At 41.0% G+C, this 24,441-nt stretch overlaps 1 protein-coding gene across 1 annotated transcript in view; it reads right to left on the reverse strand.

Moving 5' to 3' along the window:
* The window catches only part of LOC125241479 (nonsense-mediated mRNA decay factor SMG7-like), a 46,767-nt gene that overhangs the window by 19,421 nt on the left and 2,905 nt on the right, over positions 1–24,441 (reverse strand). The window contains exons 2-6 of the mRNA XM_048149992.1: positions 19,649–19,748; positions 18,861–18,986; positions 10,296–10,414; positions 8,389–8,562; positions 6,894–7,070 (exon numbers count right to left, since the gene is read on the reverse strand). Coding sequence (XP_048005949.1) covers positions 6,894–7,070; positions 8,389–8,562; positions 10,296–10,414; positions 18,861–18,986; positions 19,649–19,748 — 696 coding nt within the window. The remainder of the gene's footprint in view (positions 1–6,893; positions 7,071–8,388; positions 8,563–10,295; positions 10,415–18,860; positions 18,987–19,648; positions 19,749–24,441) is intronic.

Consider the following 24,441-nt stretch of genomic DNA (forward strand, 5'->3'; position numbering starts at 1 on the left):
GGGGACTCCCGTGGTGCCAGTTCTCAAGAAAAATGGAGACGTTCGGCTCTGCGGAGACTTTAAAACAACCCTTAACCCGGTTTTAGTCGATGATAAGTATCCTATTCCGCGAATAGATGATATATTTTCGTCACTCCAAGGCGGAAAATATTTTAGTAAAATTGACCTTAGTCAAGCATATTTACAAATTGAGTTAGATGAAGATTCAAAAAAGTTATGTACTATAGTTACGTTACACGGGATGTTTTGCTATAATAGATTACCGTTCGGAATTAAGTGCGCACCGAATAAGTTTCAAAGAATAATGGATAAGTTATTTAGAATGCGATATGTTACGTGTTATTTGGATGACTTGAACGTGTCGGGTGTAGACTTCGAAGATCATTGGAAACGATTGTTGAAAGTTTTTAGTATTTTATCAGATTGCGGTTTACGTGTTGCGCCGAACAAATGTAGTTTTTTTCAAACGTCGGTATCGTATCTGGGATATATAATTGACGCTGACGGGCTGCACACAGAGATAAGTAAAGTCGATGCAGTTAATAATACGCCGTTGCCAACTAACGTGAAAGAATTAAAAGCTTTTTTAGGCTTAGTGAATTATTATGGTAAATTTTTGAGAAACCTAAGCGACATACTAAGCCCGCTATATGAACTCTTAAGAACGGAGAACGAGTTTGTGTGGAGCGCGGAGTGCGACGCGGCATTTAATAAAGTTAAACGGGCATTAGCAAAGGCTCCCGTGCTCGCGCACTTTGACGAGGGGCGGCCGACGTCGGTGACGTGCGACGCGGCGCCGGGCGGCGTGGCCGCCGTGCTGGCGCAGCGCGGGCCCGACGGCCGCGAGCACGCCGTGCTGCACGCCTCGCGCACGCTCAGCGCCGCCGAAAACAATTACGCGCAGATTTGTCGAGAGGGTTTAGCGGTTATATTTGGGGTCACTAAATTTCACGATTATATTTTTGGCAGGAAATTTACGCTGGTCACAGATTGTAAACCGTTAGCGTCCATATTTAGCGAAAAAAAAGGAATACCGCTTATGGCAGCGAGCCGACTCCAAAGATGGGCGGTAATATTAGGCGCATATAATTATGAAGTGAAATGCATTGGTACCCAACATAACTGCTTAGCGGATAGTTTGTCTAGAATACCGGTTCCAGATGATAATGTTCGATCACGTGTCGATACGTACCTACACTTTGTAGAAGACTCGGCCCCGATAAATTACAAAATAATTGCGAAGAACACCGCGACGGATAAAATTTTACAACAACTGACCAACGCGATTAAAACAAATTGGTTGTATTGTAACAGCGTAGACCTCAAGCCTTACTTCAATATTAGGCAAAATTTGAATATCGAGCAAGGTTGCATTTTATATGGCCATCGTGTAATTATTCCGACTAGTTTACGAGAACAAATTTTAAATCAATTACACGAAACTCACCAAGGTATGGTGAAATGTAAAAGTTTGGCGCGTAACTATGTGTACTGGCCTAGCATCGATGTCGACATCGAGCGTGTGTGCCGCGCGTGCGACACGTGCGCGCGCGAGCGCGCGGCGCCCCTGCACCCGTGGGTATGGCCACAAGAAACGTGGTACCGCGTACATTGCGATTTTTTCTCATTAACGAATAATACACTTTATTATTTTGTTATTGTAGATGCTCATTCGAAATGGATCGAAGCGTTCCGCGTGCCAGGCACCTCCGCCAAAACTACGATCTCGAAATTGCGCCATATTTTTAGTCAATTCGGGTTCCCGCTCGAACTGGTATCGGATAACGGGCCACCGTTCAATAGCAATGAGTTTAAGAGTTATTTGCAAAACAATGGCGTTCATCATATAACAGTGACACCTTATAAACCTAGTAGCAACGGATCCGCAGAGAACTGCGTAAAAATTGTGAAAACAGCATTAAAAAAAGCTATACGCGATAAGGTTGACCTAGATACGGCAATGGAAGATTTCTTATCTATTTACAGAGCAACCCCTCATACGATTACTGGCAGGACACCGGCGAGCCTAATGTTAAAGAGGGAGGTGCGTACCACCTTTGACCTACTGCGGCCGAGTGTGAGCGAGACGGTACGACGTAAGCAAATCGAGCAAATTAATCATAAGAAAGGTTTTTTGAGAGAATTCGCCGTAGGTGATCGAATATATTTTAAACTTTATAAAAATAATAATTTTGCGTGGGAAACCGGTACGGTATGCGATCGTGTCGGTCCACTGACGTATTATATCAAAAGCGGCGGTAAAGTATTTAAAAAACACATAGACCAGCTGCACCGCGATTACTCGATCGTGTCAGACGAGACGAACGAATCTAACGATGTTGCTACGATGGTTATGCAACTGGAGCGGCCCCCAATGAGTCATCTCTTGCGCCGGAGGAGCAGAACGGGTCGCCCGCTTCCGCGTCCGCGCCCGCGCCCGCTAGCCCCGCGGCTGCCGGGGAAGCGCGCTCCCCGCCCCGTCCACCAGAGGTACCGAGGTCAGACGACGTGCCGAGACCTAAAAGGACTCGCATCCCACCTAAAAGATTTGGTTTCGAAATAGACTAAACCGTTCGGTTTCATTTTTTTTTAGACCCATAGCACCCATATGTACGTCATATTTATTACCTATTTGTTTAATGCAAAAGTAACATAAAACTTGTATTAGTTTACCGTAGATTTAAGTATAGTATTTGTTAAATGATTAAATTTAGACAGTATGCTCATAACGGATAAGGTTCTATGTTGTATACCGCTAATCTAATACTTAGGTACCTGCTCGTACTATTTCTTAATTTAGATGTGTTTTTTTTACACATGGTTTGTATTGCTTACCTACTCAACTACAGGTGCCTGTAGTATGTAGTAAATACCTCTATATGTATATATTTTTTTAGTGTAAGATATTTTTTGTTATGTAACTAAGCAGATGTAATTGTGTATTGCTACAGCTGTTTGTAAAATTATAAAAAACTATGAAGGGAGAATGCTATATATTGTATGAAATGTAGGTACTTTGGTTTTCTGCCGCCTACCGGCAGATAAAATAAATGTCAGTCTCGAATTACGTGTGTTTCATTCGCCGTCCTTAGAAAGCCTTTCCCCAGTATATACCACTTAGAATGCTGAAATAGGTAGTCACTATCCGATGAATTTACGAAAGAACTTACGGCTATTTATTTACTTTGTTTATTCAGTAAATATTCAGCAATTACGAATATTGAAAAACTTGCTGAATATGCCGAATACCGAATATTCGGCCCATCTCTACTCACTATAGCTTGACCACAACCGCTGTGCCGCTCCTTAGGTATGCGCGGGGAGGCGGGGTGCGGGCAGGAAAGATCACGGACACACAAGAGTCTGTCGTCGTGTCGGATAGATCTGAAGATACCGAAGTACAATATTTTGGCTCTGTATAGGTACATACTTATTATATCCAATTTTTATTATGGTACAATACGATTTTTAGGTAAGCACAAATAAAAAAACCAATATAAGTCAAATTAATGTGTAATTATCGGAAAAATTAATAGTTTCGAGAGTTAAAACAGAATCAGTTCGAAAAACAAAAAAACATAAGCTTCTAGTTAATGAATACAGTGACTATTCTGACATAGATTCACTTTTATCTTCATCTTCCATTTCGCTACCGGAACTTGAATCATTGTCATCCTGCAAATTTATTATTATGGGGTCAATAATATTGTCGAAACGGTTGTCGCGATCCCAGTAATCGTTTTCATTTTTTTGGACATGGTCATCACACCTCTGCCATTTTTCTGCCGTGAACTCCGAAAATAATAAATTCAGTGCGTTTATCTTTTCATCTAGAGAAGAATGAATATGGTTTTGCGCTATATTGTTTTTAACATCAGCCCATACCAATTCGATGGGGTTCAGATCTGGATGGTATGGAGGTAAACGCAGGACTGTGTGCCCATGAGCTTTTAAGAGGTCATCGATTCTGTAAACAGGCTCTTTTTGAGTGGCATTTATAAGAATTTGCAGTTGATCTTTTTTAATTTTTTCCGGAAATTCAACATTGTGACGCCGCAGCCAGTTCTGCATTTCACTTTTGAGGTTTGTCATGGTCGGTTTCTTATCAACTTGAACGCTGTGGTAAGACGCGTTGTCCATCACAATGACAGAATTCGGCAGCAGTTTATCTTTCAACTTTTCATCCACCCACTTATAAAAAGTAGGCCCGTTCATGTCTCCATGGTAGTCGCCAGTCTTAGCATCGGATTTAAATATAGTCAATGCACCTTCGACCAAGCCATTTCGACTTCCAGCGTGAACGATTACCAAGCGTCGTCCTTTCCCGATGTCAGTGTGAATTCCAAGTTCCGACGATGATTGCCAACATTTGCTAACATTGTGACTGGCGTTAATATATGTCTCATCTAGGAAATATATGTTGCGGTTTTCACTTCTATATTTTTTTATTTCTGTCAAATATTTCCTCCGCCACTCTGTAATATTAGGCTGCTCTATAAGAAGATGTCTTTTCGATCTACATTTTTTGAACCGGTAACCCATTGTGTGTAAAAGTTTTCTCAAATATTCTCGTCCACAATTCAAAACACCATCTTGTCTCAAACTTGACAGTAACTTACGAATACTTGGCACTGTTTTTTCGATCTCATAAAACTGATGAATCTTTCTCCTGATCACTCCCAAGTCAAAATCATCAATTACATATTTTTCTTTATAACTTTCGGTTTTTTGGGCGAATTAAATTTCGGTTGGCCCTCATTTTCAATTGATGAATTTCCTACAGATATTACATTTATTACGGTTCTTTGGCAGTACCCAGTAGCTTCGGCCACAAGTTTGGCGATATTTGCGTCACTTTTATGTTCGAAACTATCTTTGTCTGCTTTTCTTTTCCTAAAATATTCCGCCACTTTGAAAATGACAGCTTTAACATCTCGAGATAAAGCACGACCCATCTTTGGATATTCTATCTCATGTGCGTCTGACATAGACAGCCCGCAACAGATAACACTACACGCCGCCACGAGCGACGACGGCGGAATGACAGAGCGCAGTGGCTGCTCTGCCCCCCCGTCTCGCCGCTCGCATACCTAAGGAGCGGCACAGCGGTTGTGGTCAAGCTATAGTTAGTATGTTCTTACCCCGCAGCGTTTGCAGTGTTCGCGTCAAGTTAGCAGGTGCCGGTGGAAAAGGCGCCCGCACTAGTATAGCGCGCACGTGCCAATAGATGGAGCTGGTTATAATATGTCTGTCACTCTCTAGTCTATATTCTCAAGGTCATTCTCTCTCTCTCACCCCGCAGCGTCTTGCAGTGTTCGCGTCAAGTTAGCAGGTGCCGGTGGAAAAGGCGCCCGCACTAGTATAGCGCGCACGTGCCAATAGATGGAGCTAGTTATAATATATCTGTCACTCTCTAGCTAGTCTATGTTCTCAAGGTAATTCTCTCTCACTCACCCCGCTGCGTCTTGCAGTGTTCGCGTCAAGTTAGCAGGTGCCGGTGGAAAAGGCGCCCGCACTAGTATAGCGCGCACGTGCCAATAGATGGAGCTGGTTATAATATATCTGTCACTCTCTAGCTAGTCTATGTTCTCAAGGTAATTCTCTCTCTCTCACCCCGCTGCGTCTTGCAGTGTTCGCGTCAAATTAGCAGGTGCCGGTGGAAAAGGCGCCCGCACTAGTATAGCGCGCACGTGCCAATAGATGGAGCTAGTTATAATATATCTGTCACTCTCTAGCTAGTCTATGTTCTCAAGGTAATACTCTCTCACTCACCCCGCTGCGTCTTGCAGTGTTCGCGTCAAGTTAGCAGGTGCCGGTGGAAAAGGCGCCCGCACTAGTATAGCGCGCACGTGCCAATAGATGGAGCTAGTTATAATATATCTGTCACTCTCTAGCTAGTCTATGTTCTCAAGGTAATTCTCTCTCACTCACCCCGCTGCGTCTTGCAGTGTTCGCGTCAAGTTAGCAGGTGCCGGTGGAAAAGGCGCCCGCACTAGTATAGCGCGCACGTGCCAATAGATGGAGCTAGTTATAATATATCTGTCACTCTCTAGCTAGTCTATGTTCTCAAGGTCATTCTCTCTCACTCACCCCGCTGCGTCTTGTAGTGTTCGCGTCAAGTTAGCAGGTGCCGGTGGAAAAGGCGCCCGCACTAGTATAGCGCGCACGTGCCAATAGATGGAGCTAGTTATAATATATCTGTCACTCTCTAGCTAGTCTATGTTCTCAAGGTAATTCTCTCTCACTCACCCCGCTGCGTCTTGCAGTGTTCGCGTCAAGTTAGCAGGTGCCGGTGGAAAAGGCGCCCGCACTAGTATAGCGCGCACGTGCCAATAGATGGAGCTGGTTATAATATATCTGTCACTCTCTAGCTAGTCTATGTTCTCAAGGTAATTCTCTCTCACTCACCCCGCTGCGTCTTGCAGTGTTCGCGTCAAGTTAGCAGGTGCCGGTGGAAAAGGCGCCCGCACTAGTATAGCGCGCACGTGCCAATAGATGGAGCTAGTTATAATATATCTGTCACTCTCTAGCTAGTCTATGTTCTCAAGGTAATTCTCTCTCACTCACCCCGCTGCGTCTTGCAGTGTTCGCGTCAAGTTAGCAGGTGCCGGTGGAAAAGGCGCCCGCACTAGTATAGCGCGCACGTGCCAATAGATGGAGCTAGTTATAATATATCTGTCACTCTCTAGCTACTTAGCTAGTCTATGTTCTCAAGGTAATTCTCTCTCACTCACCCCGCTGCGTCTTGCAGTGTTCGCGTCAAGTTAGCAGGTGCCGGTGGAAAAGGCGCCCGCACTAGTATAGCGCGCACGTGCCAATAGATGGAGCTGGTTATAATATATCTGTCACTCTCTAGCTAGTCTATGTTCTCAAGGTAATTCTCTCTCACTCACCCCGCTGCGTCTTGCAGTGTTCGCGTCAAATTAGCAGGTGCCGGTGGAAAAGGTGCCCGCACTAGTATAGCGCGCACGTGCCAATAGATGGCGCCTAAGCGCCGCCCGCGCCGACGCGCCAGCAGCGCCAACTGGTTGTAAGGCTGGCCGGAGTGAGGGGACACCACTAGCGCGTGCCTAGAAAGGAAAACAGGGGTCAATTCTCCATACAAATGCTCTCGACTATTTCCTCCCTGGTTTTTGAAGATAGAACAATGGTTTTTTCAACGTAGATTATTATTATTTTTATCTGTGTCGGACCGTTTTGATTTTTTTGATAATCTTATTTTTAAAGACGCTAGAGCCCGTCAAAAAATTCCAAAAACGGCCTTATTGATTATGGCGCAAAAAAGTTATTCAAAATTGGTATCATCATCAGCCCGCTGCAGTCCACTGCTGGACATAGGCCTCCCCCAAGGTACGCCACAGAGCCCGGTCTGCTGCTTTATGCATCCAGTTTCCGCCAGCCCCCCTATGCAAATCATCCCGCCATCTAGCCAGAGGGTGTCCCACACTACGTTTACCAAGACGCGGTCTCCACTCCAGAACACGCTTGCTCCAGCGGTTATCGGTTCTGCGACATATGTGGCCAGCCCATTGCCACTTCAACCTACTAACTTTCAGAGCTATGTCGGTCACCTTGGTTCTCTGGCGGATCACTTCGTTCCGAATTTTGTCCCTCAGAGACACTCCAAGCATAGCTCTTTCCATAGCACGTTGAGCGACTTTAAGCTTGTGGATTAGCCCCACAGTCAGAGTCCGCGTCTCGCATCCGTACATCATAACAGGAAGGACGCACTGGTCGAAAACTTTCAAAATTGGTAATTATTAGCCACAAAAATTAAAAGGTCCACACAGATTATTTCATTGTTATTCAGATTCTCAACTTATGTTACGATTGATTATGTTTTGAAAGAGGAAACAGTCGAGAGCGGAACTTCGATTTTAAAGAGTTATTCGCTATATCTTTTAGCTGAGTTATTCTGAATGGACATTTATTTTGCAATAAATGTATTTAATAACACTAGTATATTTAATTAAAATTCCCAAATAGACTAGTTTCCTATACTTAAAATAAAATATTTTATGCCGTGCACGAAATAAAGCACCACTTAATTAGAAGAAAAACATGGACAGTGGTTATGTTTAAACATAATTTCTATTTAATAAGTCAAAGAGAAAGATATAAAGTAATAATTGACCGTGACGTCACTCCTCAGTATTTCATAGTATTTCCATATTAGCAAATCGTTTTGACAGTTCTTAAAAAGAAGCTGATTTGACTAGTAGGAAACTGGCCTATTGTAGGGGGGCTCCTTTCTATTATAGCATTTTTGCTTCTGTAGGGTCTTAAAGGAGGCTACCTTAGGCCGACCTGAATCTAAGAATAGAATCTAAGGAAGAGAGTTAAGGACGTTTGTACAAGCACAAACAGAGGGAATAATATTATTCGTACCTGTAAAAAGTGTAAGCGACCCTAGGTTGCTGCCGATACCGGGCCAAGTCGCCTAGATGCACTAGACAGTGCTGGCATATGTAGCGGGCGGCCGCGGGGGGAGGAAGAATAGGGCCCGCGGGGGCGGGGGCGGGGCTCCAGCCTTCCACCCAGCCTAGGAGGGAGGCTCGACGTCTGGGGACAAAAAAGAGATGGTATTTAATTTTTTAATTTAATTTATTGATAAAAAAAATTAATTACAGCGAACTAAAGAGGATCGAGTATTATAGAGAGTTACTTTGTCAAACAATTTGTAAATATGTCAAATATTAATACTAGCGCCATCTAACCGAGCGTTCCCCAAAGGTGTAAGGCACTGGTCCCACCGCGAGCTAGTAAGCTATGAGCTATCGGCTATAAAAACGAACAAAAGAAGACACGGCGATGTTTATAGTTACTCGCCCAGCGGTGAGCTATCAAAATCGCCGTGTCTCTTTTATTCGCACGGCAGTGCTTATCTTTTGTTCGTTTTTATAGCCAATAGCTCATAGCTTACTAGCTCGCGATGGGACCAGTGCCTAACGCCATCTAGGCCACCGTACCTTTTTCTCTAGGACTTTGAGGTACGTTTTTTTCTTAGACTTTATCCGTCTATACGGAGTTACATATGTCTTTGCAGCGAACTAATACACTGTGAAATTTATAACGATTATAACAGACAGTATTTATATGAGTTATATGATGTTATCATAGTAGACATATTGAAAATAAGTTAACAATAACAATTCGATCGTTATTTAAATACTTGAAAGGCCAGTCTTGCTGTTTACGGTCGAAGACATTGATTCTTTTGCAGTTATTCATTCACTTTACATTTGACAGCTTTTAGCATAATAGGCGAGACCACTAAAAAAACTAGTTAGTCCGTCAGTTAGATTATCAAAAAAACGAAAAATGACGACGGTACAGTGCGTTGAAGTTTCGCGTGACGTCACGCCTAGGTACAATTTTTACTTGACCCCACAAACCCACTCCGGAACTTTGATGCTCTATGTCTATATATTTTTTATTAATTAGAAAAAGTGAAAAATACGTGTTTAGTATTTTTGGACGATCTAACTGACGGACTAAACAGAATACCATTTTTTTTATGTAGTCGTCATCTCTAATATGTGTCCACCAAATGTACTTGAACCGCAAATTGCTAAAGAATCAATTTCCTCAATGCAATCAACAACAATAACAAATTACAGTAAATTTTGTTATTTAATAAACTTTATATCTTACAAAAGGCGAACTTAATGCTACATGGCATTCTCTACCAGTCAACCTTTAAACTATTCGCAGTCCTCGACAGAAATCTCAGTAGCTCAGTTGGAAGATAATGACCTAGTGATATAGTCAGTAGGCCTAACACAGCACATGATTGCCGCGAGTATGTCGCCGCGAGATAGACTACCCGTCTTTGTATCATTAATACAGTTAGAAGACGTGTGATCTATCTCACGGCGACATACTCTCGCGGCAATCATGTGCTAGGCCTGGGCCATTTTTTTCTAAATTGTCCACCTCACCTTTTTTTTAGATTTGGAAATTTTTATGTGGTTTCCACTCAGAATCGCGAGCTCTATCAATCCTAAATTCCTAATAGAGAAAAAAAAGTGTCTCAAGGTTTTTTCCCATTCCATTACCATTTTTTCAAACATTTTGTATGGCGGTAACGGAATGGAAGGTTTGAAAAATATATGTATATCTTGGGACATTTTTTTTCTCCTATCAGGATCGAGAGACCTCGTCATTCTGAGTATGAATCACGTAAAAAATACCCATGTTACAAAAAAGTGGCAAAACTTTAAAAAAAAACCGCCTACAAGACTCGCTCAATTTTTTAATCGTATTTTTAATATGTTTCACATGTATTTACTTACCTGAAGGGCAGGTCCAGTTTAAAAGCAGTACATATTTGGTGCAGAAGACACAGGTAAAAACCTGCGGCTGCCTGCAACACCCAAGACAGCATGGCGGCACCCTCACTTCGGAGCGGGTTCTAGACATAACCAAATATTTTTTTATACGACAAGATTACGCGAAGAAAAATAACTAATATTATGAGCATAAAAGAATGTTCGTGTTCAGATATTTTTGTTCCCGTTCCCGTTTAACTATATAGATATAATTATAAACTGAAATAGATATAAGTCAACACGTATGTATGTATGATCATATTAATAAGACATATCCTATATAAAACATAAGTATGTCAATGGTTCAGGGTCATGTAGTCCCATACTAATGCTTAGCACTATTTGCCATTTATAGTTTTAAAAAATCGAGTACGTAATTGATTATTTATGAGCTATAAATGAGCTATTAAGGTCGATTATTGAAAAATACCTAGCCCCGCCTAAGTACTGGAAAACAGATTCAATCGATGGCATTGGGTAACTGTCGTAAATAATCTTCTTATTTAAACCACCTGTTGTCGCTCGAGAGTTCCAGTGTCATGTTGAGCGACAGCGCCATCTCTTTGGACTACGAACTCAAACAAGAAGCTGTTGAACGTGGTGACGTATCAGACTGGTGACGTAGTGCACAACGTCTGTCACCACGCGGCGCCACTGTAGCGGGACCGAGAAGGGGTCGTGACAATGAAGACACGGCCCATCACTTTGCCATCGAGCAGCGACGAGAGTGGTCGAAATTGTATCTTCCAGTAGTTTCACTTTTCTAAGCTTAGCCTATTGATTTGCGGTAAAGTAGCTTCGAGTGATCTATTTCAATTCAAGAATTGCTAATGATTAAAATGTTCCGATTATAATAAAGTCACGTACCCATTGCTATGATTGCTATAATTGCTGTGCTTATTAATCATTTTCTACATGTAACGATCGTAAAAGTCTTTGTTTGACATATTTTAGCGTGTTCAAAATAAACCGTTAATTCTAAATAGTACTACTTGCTGATAAACCCTGTATTTATATTTATATTGGAAATAAATAGGTATATCGTTGTATAATCTGTGTTCTTTTTATTTTATCAGAAGTATTGCGTATCTTCTGCGCCCACAACCATGCCACGTGCTCGGAAGAGGAAAGCGGGGAAAAGGAAATCGCGCCATCGGTCTACTAGCTCCGAATCGTCATCTACGAGCTACAGCAGCTCAAGCAGCTCGTCAAGCAGCGACAGCGACCGCGCTAGGAAGCGGCGTAGACGGCAGAAGAACAAACGAAGCCGAGAGACACAGCCAACCGTGAGTCAAAACATTGTTTTATCGTCAGTGATACCAGAGTTCGATCCGTTAATCGATGACGTTGATAGTTGGTTAGATGTGGTTGAGGCTAATGCGCGTACGTTTGGGTGGTCAAACAGTATGATAACATACCAAGCACTACAGAAATTGAAAAATACCGGTAAAATTTGGTTAGATGCTTTTCAAAAGAATGAGTGTAAATGGACATCTTGGACTTGGAAACAGTGGAGTGGTATGTTATCAGACACGTTTCAAGTTAAACGGAATACATTTGTACTTCTCAAGGAATTGATAGAAACGAAACCGTTGCCGAAGCAGTCGTTATATGAATTTTACTTTCAACAAAAAGCCAAAATTGACCGGTTACATTTAGGGTTTAGAGAACGCGACGTGATATCAATTATTGTTGGTTCGATAGGCGATGTTAACATTATTAACTCGGCGGAAGCGGGTAGTTTCAAATTTTGTGACGAGCTCGCTTCATTCTTACACGGCAAAGTCTACACAGAACCCGAGAAACCTGCGCCCAATAAAAATAGTGCGACTACCAAACACCCTTTTCGACCGACTAATACTAATTTAAATCCAACTGCCATAGATAATAAAGTGCCCAGTGCAAATGAGACTTCTACGTCAAGTAGCAACAGGAATGCAACTAACGGTATCACTTGTTATCGTTGCGGTGAACCGGGGCATAGAAGAATCACTTGCACTGTTAAAGATAATGTCAAATGCGTGTCATGTAATAAATTGGGACATTTAGAAAAAGCTTGCAAGTCAAAAACAAGCATGAAAGTCGAAAAGGATGCGGAAGTCAAAATGATTAATGATTCTAAGCAGAAATTTTTCAAAAAAATAATGTTAGATGAACTTGAATGCGAAGGTTTCTTTGATATGGGCGCTGCTTGTTCTCTGATAACGGAAGATTTTGTTAGGCAAAATAACTTGCATACATTTCGATTAAACGCACCTGTCAATCTTTTCGGATTCAGGAATGATTTGTCGGCTCAAGTGACTCATGCGGTGGCGGTTAATTTAAAGGTCGATTCAATCGCGTTGATTACGACGTTTTATGTAATTGACACGTTGTCAGGTGGCGATATTCTAATAGGTCGCAATTTCACGGAAGATAAGAGGATTATGTACATTCGGTTGGGAGATAATTTAACATTTCAATCGGTCCAGTCAATGGAGGTGTTCAATATTAACACTAATGTACTCAATAATAGTAACAGTAAGGAACACGAATCGATCTTGAACGGCATTTTCTCGAAGTATCCTAAATGCATATCCAATGACTTGACCGATTTGGGTAAAACCACATGTGTTGAACTTGATATTGAGTTGACAACTGATAAACCAGTATGTCAGCGACCATATAGAATGTCTGAATCTGAAAGAGCTACTACTCGCGAGATATGTAATGAGTTATTAGAAAGTGGCATTATTCGTAACAGTAATTCTCCTTACGCAAGCCCTGCACTACTAGTTAATAAGTCGTCAGGAGCCAAACGATTATGTGTAGATTACCGACAACTTAACAAGATCACGGTCAAGGAAAAATACCCAATGCCGTTAATCGAAGACCTCGTTGATAGGCTTAGGGGTTGTAAATATTATACCTCGTTAGATTTGAAGAGCGGTTATCACCAAATCTCAGTCAAACCTGAATCGGTCCATAAATTAGCCTTTGTTACGAGTGACGGGCACTATGAATATGTACGTATGCCGTTCGGCGTTTGTAACGGGCCAGCGGTTTTCCAACGATTGATGGATACAATCTTAGGTAATTTGCGTTTTGGGCGTGTCATTTGCTATATGGACGATTTGCTCATTGCCACAGAGACTCTGGAAGAAAATGTTGCATGCTTAGATAATGTGCTGCAATTACTTGAATCGAATGGCCTAACTATCAATATTGAGAAATGTAAATTTTTCCAGGCAGAGGTAACTTTTCTGGGGTATCTAGTTTCAAAAGACGGGGTGCGTCCTAGTGATCGCAAATTAAAAGCCATAAAAGAGTTTCCCACTCCAAAAACTGTTCACCAGTTAAGACAATTCCTTGGGCTCATAAACTATTTTCGAAAGTTTATTAAAGATTGCGCTTTACTTTGTAAGCCCTTAAGCAATCTACTAAAGAAAGACTCTGTGTGGCAATGGAGCGATGAGCAAGACACTGCAGTAGAAAAATTGAAAGGTGCTTTAGTAGATAACGTCACGCTAAGCATTTTTGACCCAAAGTTGCCAATCAACCTTTATACTGATGCGAGTCGCGATGGTCTTGGTTGTATTTTGATGCAAACCACAGAACATGGCGAAAAACCAGTGCATTTTTACAGCCGACAGACAAGTAATGACGAAAAGAAATACCATTCTTTTGAGCTTGAGCTACTAGCCATTGTTACAGGTTTACAAAAATTTCGTCATTACTTGCTGGGAACACAGTTCAAAATAATTACTGACTGCAATGCTGTGAGATATGCATTAACAAAACAAGAAATCGTGCCACGCATCAGTAGATGGGTTTTATACACTCAAGAATTTACATTCGAAATACAACACAGAGCTGGGTCACAAATGCAGCACGTCGACGCTCTGAGCCGAAACCCGATTAAAAACGATGACGTACCAACGGAAACTGAAGAAGTCATGTTAATAACCGAGGGAGATTGGCTTTTATCAGTCCAATTATTAGATTTAAATATCAGCAAAATTCGCGAAATCCTACAGTCAGGTGAGGCCGAAGCGAATAGGCAATTGTTTAATGAGTACGAGTTGGTCGGTAATAAGGTTTATCGCAGAACAGAATTTGGTAGACGTTGGGTAGTTCCGAAAAACTGTATCTGGCAGGTTATTCGACTAAACCACGATGATGTCGGGCATTTTGCGGTGGACAAGACTGTTGAAAGAATAAGATCGAAGTATTGGTTTCCGCGGTTAAAGAAAACTGTCACAAAATACATTAAAAATTGCCTTAATTGCATTTATAACAAACATGTCCACGGCAAAAAGCCCGGCGAGCTTTATCCTATACCTAAACACTGCAGGCCGTTTCATACGTTACATTTAGACCACCTGGGTCCCTTTGTCAAAACCACGCAACAAAATAGCCACTTGTTAGTAATGGTAGACGCTTTTACTAAATTTGTTTTCATATCCGCTGTCAAGAACACGAAAAGTCAAATCGTCATAAATGAATTGAGTAAATTGTTTAAATTGTTTGGGCCACCAAAACGGGTCATTTGTGACGCAGGTAGTGCTTTCACATCAAAACTATTTACTGAATTTTGTAAAAACTCCGGAATTAGGGCTCACATCATTGCTACCGGTGTCCCACGCTCTAACGGGCAGGTAGAGCGTTATAATCGGACCATTTTAGACGCTTTACGTAGCTTAGGCGCGGACACGAATGATAACAAATGGGACCAACACATTACAAAAATACAACAAGGAATTAATAGTACAATTAATAAAACAATAGCTGCGGTACCAAGTGAGGTATTTTTCGGGTATCGGATTCGAACTAGTAATGACGGAATCACTGATGATGATAATGTTGAGAACTTGGTCGATGTGACGGCACTAAGGAATCAAGTCGATTCCAATATCAAAAAGAATGCCGTAATACAAAAACAAGCGTTTGATGCTAAACGTAAGAAAGCACCAAATTATACGGTAGGTGATTTGGTGGTGCTTAAAATTCCTAGCCAATCAAACGATGGACAAAGTACAAAGTTATTACCGCTTTATAAAGGGCCATTCCAAGTAACCGAGGTTCTAGGCAAAGATCGCTACAAGGTTGCAGACATGAGAGGAGCAGAAAGAACTTCAAAACGGTACGATGGTACTGCATGTGTTGAGAACATGAAGCCGTGGATCAGCTTTGCAGCAGATTCCGACTCCGAACAGGACCCGGATGTTGTCAACAATATCGAAGGTAACATCTATCGATTTTGTTAAAAATTTGCAAAAGAGTTAATTTAATATTTAAATGTTTGGCCCAAATTTGTTTGATTTCAATACATTCAGTTTACTCAAACAGATAGTCAGTAATTTAACCTAAGTATATCTCAAAGGTTGTTTATGATCTAATGCAGTAGCCTCGTACAGAGATGGTAGTGTATGTACTTAAACTGTAGAAGATCGGAAGTGAAGGTCACTTTCTATTTTTATCGGGTATGTGGTGATACACGACTTGTAATCTGAACATTACAAGTTCAAACCACAATGGGGAGCGAGTTGGCCGGCGATGGGATAACAAACTCCACCCGAATAAAACAGTTTATTTACTTGCACTAATCTTTTAAAGGCTGCTTTATTTATGTATTTGTGAAACAAAACACTAAGACATTTGTGTTCTGTCCTCAGCTCCTGCATAAGATCCGGACGTGGCTCGGGACGAGCACGTGCTCCAGGCTGGCCGGATGTTGTCGCTCGAGAGTTCCAGTGTCATGTTGAGCGACAGCGCCATCTTTGGACTACGAACTCAAACAAGAAGCTGTTGAACGTGGTGACGTATCAGACTGGTGACGTAGTGCACAACGTCTGTCACCACGCGGCGCCACTGTAGCGGGACCGAGAAGGGGTCGTGACAATGAAGACACGGCCCATCACTTTGCCATCGAGCAGCGACGAGAGTGGTCGAAATTGTATCTTCCAGTAGTTTCACTTTTCTAAGCTTAGCCTATTGATTTGCGGTAAAGTAGCTTCGAGTGATCTATTTCAATTCAAGAATTGCTAATGATTAAAATGTTCCGATTATAATAAAGTCACGTACCCATTGCTATGATTGCTATAATTGCTGTGCTTATTAATCATTTTCTACATGTAACGATCGTAAAAGTCTTTGTTTGACATATTTTAGCGTGTTCAAAATAAACCGTTAATTCTAAATAGTACTATTTGCTGATAAACCCTGTATTTATATTTATATTGGAAATAAATATATCGTTGTATATCGTTGTATAATCTGTGTTCTTTTCATTGCTTATTTTATTTTCCAGGTCACATACTCGGACTGGGGAACTAACTCGAGTTGAATAATTTTATCGATACTGACAATAAATTTTCACCACACCAACTGGTAAAGGCTTTCTTTGCTATTCGAAAACAGATAGCAAAATTGCATTTTATCCACAAGGGGGCAAAGTAATTTCATACAAATTTTAACTCGATGTCTTAATCTGGCTGCTAGGTTTTACCTATAAATGATGATTTTGAATCATAAATATTGAATAATTTGATGGATTTGACTTAGTTTGATGTTTTATAGTCAGTATTTTGTTCGTGTTGGTGTGGTGAAAAATTTTGTGTTTCACTCGGTGGCAAAGTTTGTTTAACCTTCGTGCCTTGATACCCTCGCAACGCTCAAGATTCCACTTTTTGAACCACTCGCTACGCTCGCGGTTCAATATTGGAATCTTTCGCTTGCTCAGGTATCAATATTGGCACGTGCGGTTAAACAACTACTTTGCCCCCTTGTAAAACAAATAACTATTAATCAGCTGTTTGGCCACTTTGCCATCACAAACGGGTAACTCCGCGAGCATATTTTGCAAAACTTTTAACTTATTTTTATCTACCCTATTTTGTCCGCCTACCGCGGCCGGAGCGGACGCGGGCGCGGGCACGGGCGCGGCCGCGCATGACTCGACCTTTGTACCGCCCTGGCTCGACGATGAAGTATGCGATCTTCCTGTCTCAATCGTATTAATTCGTTCCTTTAACTCTAAAATTTGACTATTTTGAGAATCAATCTTTTCCTGTAATTGATTCAGAGCCGGATTCAAATTTTCCAAATTCAACGATTTAAAATATTTAAACATGTCCGACACCCGAGTAACGGTTTTTTCATATTTTTCCTCCGTATCGGACATCTCATTACTAATTAACCCTAAATAATGCCAAACAGAAAAATATTAGACCTAATTCGGGGTTTCGCACCTCCACCAATTGTGACAATGTGTTGAGGATGAGAGATAGGAATTGGGGTGGTACTCACAGCAAGTCCTTGTAACAGTGCACTTCTTCACTCGTGTTTCGGGGCTTGGTCTCGGAAGCCACTCGCGACTTGGTGGGTGTAAAACGGCACCCTTCCAAGGTTTCGGTTTTGAGCAGTTCGGGACGCACACGCGCGATGTGTCGTGCTCGGAGGCAGATCGCATTCTGCCGAGCCTTCCCGAATGACGACCGTGAGTTATGATTTCGGAACGGGGTGGGTAGTTGGAAGTTGCACATTGTCACAGTATGATGTGAGACGTGATGTTTCAAAAAATTCATAAAAGCCTTTTATTCTAATTTCACTTAATATTTTGCATTGCATTACATCCTTTTTAACCGACTTCAAAAAAGGAGGAGGTTCTCAATTCGACTGAATGTTTTTTTTTTTATTTTTTTGTATGTATGTTACTCGATATCTCCGAGAATTGTGGACCGATTTTCAAAATTTTTTTTTTGATCGTACGGGTATAACCCCGAGATGGTCCCATTGGCACCAAGTCGGGGTCTGATGATGGGATCCTGGAGAAATCGAGGGAACTCTTCAAATGTTATAGGCACATGTAATGTTCTTAGTGTAGTTTTCAAAGGTACACCAGTATTTACGCCTGATGGTAATAATTTTATGTGGCTGAGCTGATGATGGAAGGTCAACTCCTCAATGGTTAGGAGTTAAAGGATAATTCTTTCACTAGTGTGCATATATTCGGACTGATACATATAATATCAATAGGAACCACTAAAAATCAACAAATAAATAAACTTTTTAACAAAAAATAAAACCGCCTTCAAAAATAAGCGCGTTACAAAACACGGAGAAACTAAAAAGTAAAAAATAATAAACCTTTGAATTCAGATTTCTTATCGTATTGCAATAATCTAAACATCCAAATTATAAACAAATCAATTATTTTTGGAGTCGGTACCAGCCTGTGTATGGTTGGGTGGGGCAAACAGGCAAAAAGCAAGGCGACGAACAGGTCTGGTACCGACTACAGAAATAATTGATTTGTTTATAATTTGGATGTTTAGATTATTGCAATACGATAAGAAATCTGAATTCAAAGGTTTATTATTTTTTACTTTTTAGTTTCTCCGTGTTTTGTAACGCGCTTATTTTTGAAGGCGGTTTTATTTTTTGTTAATTAAGTGAAGGCCTCCTCCATCAATTTCCACGTGTCCCTTCTCTGCTGGCTATTTGAAAAAAATCCTACATGAAGCTATAGCAGTTTTAAACCTGCCTTACCTTTCTGTCCTTGGAAATCGCCTGCAGAGCTTCAATCTGCTGCTTGAAGCCGACATTCCAGAGGTCTTGCTCGACTTTCTTGTCCAGGGCATAGTCCAGGTCTAGGACCAGAACTTTTTGGTAGATCTAGAAACGAGAACAACATGGTTTCTAATATGATAAGTATTTTGCAAAAAAATCATTTTTGGCACAAGCTTTTATCGCCGACTGTACCTTTCTTTCAACAGTCATCTAGTGCTCTCCGAGACGTTTCTAAAAACCCCTTACTCGATGGGGAGACGACGTTTCGTAACAGAGTGCCTATGACCACCTTTCTGCTCCATCATCAGATCAGCTCCATGATACCACAATATTTCATTGTCGCGTTATTTACATATGTGTGCAAAATTTCAGCTCAATCCGAAACCGGGAAGTGGGTCAAAAGCTTCTACGTTTTGACCCAAACTAACATACTAACAAGGCAAGTTGAATAAAATAAAAGGTTGTAAAAATCTACCAAATTTAGATTCCTGTGCACGCATTCTACAACTTGCACATTCTGGGAAAAAACGTCATGTCACAAAGAACCATGACAAATAGCATATTATGAAGCGTACACCTGTAGGGCTAACGGCCCTGCCACGACATTGGTCTAAGCGCGACAGCGGTGAGCGGCAGCCGTAACGGGCGAATGAAAAGTCCCATCGCTGTGTCTCGCTTCAATGACTATCTTGATGACTAACTTGCGACGAAAACACGGCATGCCGGCGTCTGATGGCTAGAACTGTGTTAAAGAAAGAGAGAAATACCTTTTGTAGCTGTTGCTGCAGCGACCAGAGGTTACGCTCTTGCAGCATGGAGGTCTCACTTTTGAATTTCAATATGTTTTGCTTAAGCTCCTCCGCCTCCCTGAGAACAGACATGTGATTAAATTCGCTTTGCCGAGGGTAACACTTCGCACAGTGCTTTGGCTGAGGGGCCTAACTGACAAGACAACAAGACCACATCTCGGACACTGACGATCAAATATATGAAAGAGGCGCGTTCCTAGGCCGGCAACGCACCTCCAACACCTCTGGTGTTTCGGGTGTCCATGGGCGGCGGTGATCGCTTACCATCAGGCGACCTGTCTGCTCGTTCGCCTCCTATCCCATAAAAAAAAACCATTCTAAGCTCGTGTAAGTTCGCGTTTTTGACAGGCGGTAATTGTAAGGTAACCGAGAGGGGGTGGGCTTCACTTTCAGCGGGGAGCGAGAATGGCCATACTGTACGATAGTACTCTTTATTATACTGTGACAAGACAGAGACTAATGAAAGTTACTGAAAAAAGCGGTAAGAGCGTGCGACTTTCGATCCGGAGGTCGCGGGTTCGGACCCGACTCGTACCAATGAATTTTTCGGAACTTATGTGCGAAATGTCATTTGATATGTGCCAGTCGCTTTTCGGTGAAGGAAAACATCGTGACGAAACCGGATTAATTCTAATAAGGCCTAGTTACCCTTCGGGTTGGAAGGTCAGATGGCTGTTGCTTTCGTAAAACTAGTGTCTACGCCAAATTTTGGGATTAGTTGTCAAAGCGAACCCCAGGCTCCCATGAGCCGTCGCAAATGCCGGGATAACGCAAGTAGGATGAGCTATCTGTAGAAAGCAGAAATAAGCGGCATTTTTTTTGGCTAGGGCAATGTCTTCATTAGCAGGGTCTACACAGGGCAAGCAGTGTCACGAGGCAATTTCCATGCACAGCATTTTACTTAGGTGTTCTGAGGTCATTTGTACCACAAATATTTTTACTTTTTCATATAACATCCGTCCTAACCCTGCTCTCCCTGGTCACCTTTTTAACCCAAAAATCCTTGCGATACTGTTTTCTCTGTGTGGATTTTGCTATTTGGTGAGTGAGGGAATTGCTGCATGTGAAGTGGAGAACAATGAAATATTATGCCAGTCCCAAATTAATGGTAAAAGGACAGCAACGAGTTTAATAATTATTATATATAAATAAATAAATATTATGTAGAACATTCTTACACAGATCGACTGAGTCTCACGGTAAGCTCAAGAAGGCTTGTGTTGTGGTACTCTTACAACAATAAATATAATATATAAATACTTGTATACATAGATAGAGAAAACCGAATCTGCTGTCAAAGCAACTGTCAGGGTGAGACCTTGCTCGCAACTTTAAGTGGCATATAAGTGTAAAAAGTGATAATTTTGTTTGAAACAATCACCGAACGGAAGATAACCACCTGCAAATTCACTGGAAACGTTATCTACTTGGAGAACACAACTGGTGAAGTAAAATTAAGGCTAAATAAAGTGTGATTGACATAAGATTGGCAAATTCAATATCTACCCGTCTCAAAAAATATTGACACAACAGAGACAGTGTTGCCACACACTAAAAATAATTTGTTCATCAGATCCTAGCGATTTTGCCAAGGAGTACGTTCGGAAACTAGCACAGAATGGATTTGTCTGAAGCATCATTCGAAAAAATATTTGTCAGAATGAGGTACGAGATGGACCAGCAGACTGAAACTATTCATAACAGGCTTAGAGATTCCCTAAATGAAGAGCTCATGGATATGCAAAAGAAACAAGAAGAAAGTGAGGAGAAAATCAAGCACTTGGAAAATAAAATCTCGCAAATAGAAAACAGGGAGAGACTGAAAAATATCATTTTCCATGGCATTACCGCAGAAAATTGGGAAAGGGAAGAAAAAGTTATAGAAATTGTGAATAGAGACATGGGCATTACTCTGGAAAGAAGCGAGATTCAGTTTAGCCGTAGATTAGGTAAATCCAACAAAAGCCCAATCCTGATCAGTCTATCATCCCAATGGAAAAGAATTAAAATTCTGAAAAGTAGGAAAATGCTACAACAAAAGAATCCCGAAGTATATGTTACGGAAGATTTTCCCAAGGAGGTATTAGAAGAAAGGAAAAAACTTAAAGAACAATTAGACGAAGAAAAGAAAAAAGGGAATATAGCATATATAAGATACAATAAACTAGTAGTAAAAGAGAAGAATGATAGCAAGAAGAGGGCTCTCTCACAGTCCCCGCAGCAAGATAGCAATGGGACACCAACTAGCAATCAAGGACCTGCGAAAATACAGAAGGGAGACACACTCCAAAGGGAGACGGCGAGGTCATCACCATGGAGAAAAGATATGGCATAGGGAAACGCAGACAGCATCGGCAACAAAAACAAACGCAAAGAAATTAAAAGTAACTGTACTACACCTCCAAGCCGGTTGGTCACCGTGGAGGACAAAGTTGACCAAAACCTTCCAACCCAAACCCCAACCAAACCCCAAAAAACAAACAAAAAGAAAGATATTACAAACATTTTCATATCAACTCTAAACGTTCTGACACTACGAACCACTGAAAGACTAACAGAGCTTACCTTGGCCCTAAGAGCCATCAAATGGGACATCTTAGGACTAAGCGAGATCAGAAGACTAGGAGAGGCGATAGAAGAACATGAAGACTTCATAATGTACCATATAGGAGAAACCCCAGGGCGGAACGGAGTCGGATTTCTGATTAAAAAGCATCTGAAGAGTAATATAAGGGAGATAGTCGGAGTTTCAGAAAGAATAGCAGTCCTTAATATAAAACTTCCAGACTATTCCAAGGAATGGACAATAGTCCAAGTGTACTCGCCTACTCAGAAATCAAAAAAAGAAGATATAAACGAATTCTACAACAAACTTAATAGCATAATACACAAACACTCAAATAACCACATCATGGTCATAGGTGATTTCAACGCCAAAGTAGGCTCAAGGAAAGATGGTGAAGAACATGTTCTAGGCAAGTACACAGAGGGTAAAAGGAACAGAAACGGACAAAAGCTTATCAACTTCGCTTTTGAACATGGCTTGACTATATTAAACAGTAGGTACAAAAAGAGGGCATCGAGAAAATGGACCTGGATTTCCCCAGGAGGACGCTTCAAGAATGAAATCGACTTCATCTTAACTAACCAGCCCAAACAGTTTGACGATACGGGCGTTGTGAGCAACATCAACTTTAACACAAATCACAGGATGGTACGAGCTAAGTTAAAAGTGAAACCACAAAAGAAAACAAGACCAAATCCAACTATAGAACTACTGAAGATATCTGGCAACATGTGCGAACAGATTAATAAAGCAAGCAAGGATATCTTAAATAACTTCAACTTGGAAACAAAAAATCTAAGTATCCAAGAAAAATACAACCTTTGGGAAAGGAAAATAAAACAAACAACACATAATCTCACAAAAACAAGTAACAAATTAGCAGAAGAAATAACAGATTACACAAGAAAATTAATAGAAAAAAGAGCAAATCTTATAAAGGAAACTAACAAGAGCAGACAAACAAGGAACCACATAGCGGCACTAAGTAAACTAATAAAAGCAAATTTAAGAAAAGATAGAAAAAAGTACAGGGAACGTATTATAGAAGAACATGTTAGCAAAAATGGAGGTATCAAAAAAGCATGGAAGGACTTAGACCACAAAAAAAGTTGGATTACCAAAGTAAACAACAACCACACAGATGTTTGCGAATCAAGGAGACAAAACATATTAAAAGTAGCTACAACGTTCTACAGGGATCTTTACGAAATGACTGACAGACAGAATAGAGTAAACCTGGAACAAGGCGAAGAAGAGGAAATACCACCTATATTAGAAACCGAAGTCGAAAGGGCCACCACCTCTCAAAAAAGGAGAAATCTCCCGGACCAGATGGCATAACTAATGAGCTTATCATTGCTACCAAAGAAAGTACGATTCCAGTACTAACGTCGCTTTTCAACGAAATAATCACGAAAGAAATAATACCTACTCAATGGACTACCTCAAACATTATATTGTTATTCAAGAAAGGTGACCCTAATAACATAAACAACTATAGACCAATCAGTTTGATGTCAAATGTCTATAAAATATTTGCTAAAATAATACTAAATAGACTAACGAATGTGCTCGACGAAAACCAACCAGAGGAACAGGCCGGGTTTAGACGCGACTTTTCGGTTTTGGATCACATCTTTACTGTACGGCAACTAGTAGAAAAGTGCAACGAATTTCGAATCCCACTCTACATAGCATATGTTGACTACAGCAAAGCCTTCGACTTGCTCATACATAATAAAATTTGGGAAACTCTGAAAGAGCAAGGTGTAATGCTGAAGTACATTAGAGTAATAAGGAAAATATACGAAGCCAGCACTGCTAGAATACAGTTAGAAAGCAAGGGGGAAGAGATCAAAATAAACAAAGGAGTCCGACAAGGGGATCCCCTTTCTCCAAAAATATTCTCCGCAGTGCTCGAAGAAATATTTCGGAATCTCAATTGGGATAGCAATCCCAAATATGGACTAAAAATAAATGGTACCACTCTAACACATCTACGTTTCGCAGACGACCTAGTGTTGATAGCAAGACGAGCCGAACACCTGCAAAGCATGCTCAAAGAACTAACTCATGAGAGTGAGGAAATGGGACTGACAATGAATGCAGAAAAAACTAAAACAATGACGAACTCTATCAAGATACCAATAAGAGTAAACCAAGAAACAATTGAATATGTAGACGA

This window comes from Leguminivora glycinivorella, chromosome Z, assembly GCF_023078275.1.
Source record: "Leguminivora glycinivorella isolate SPB_JAAS2020 chromosome Z, LegGlyc_1.1, whole genome shotgun sequence".
Classification (NCBI taxonomy): domain Eukaryota; kingdom Metazoa; phylum Arthropoda; class Insecta; order Lepidoptera; family Tortricidae; genus Leguminivora; species Leguminivora glycinivorella.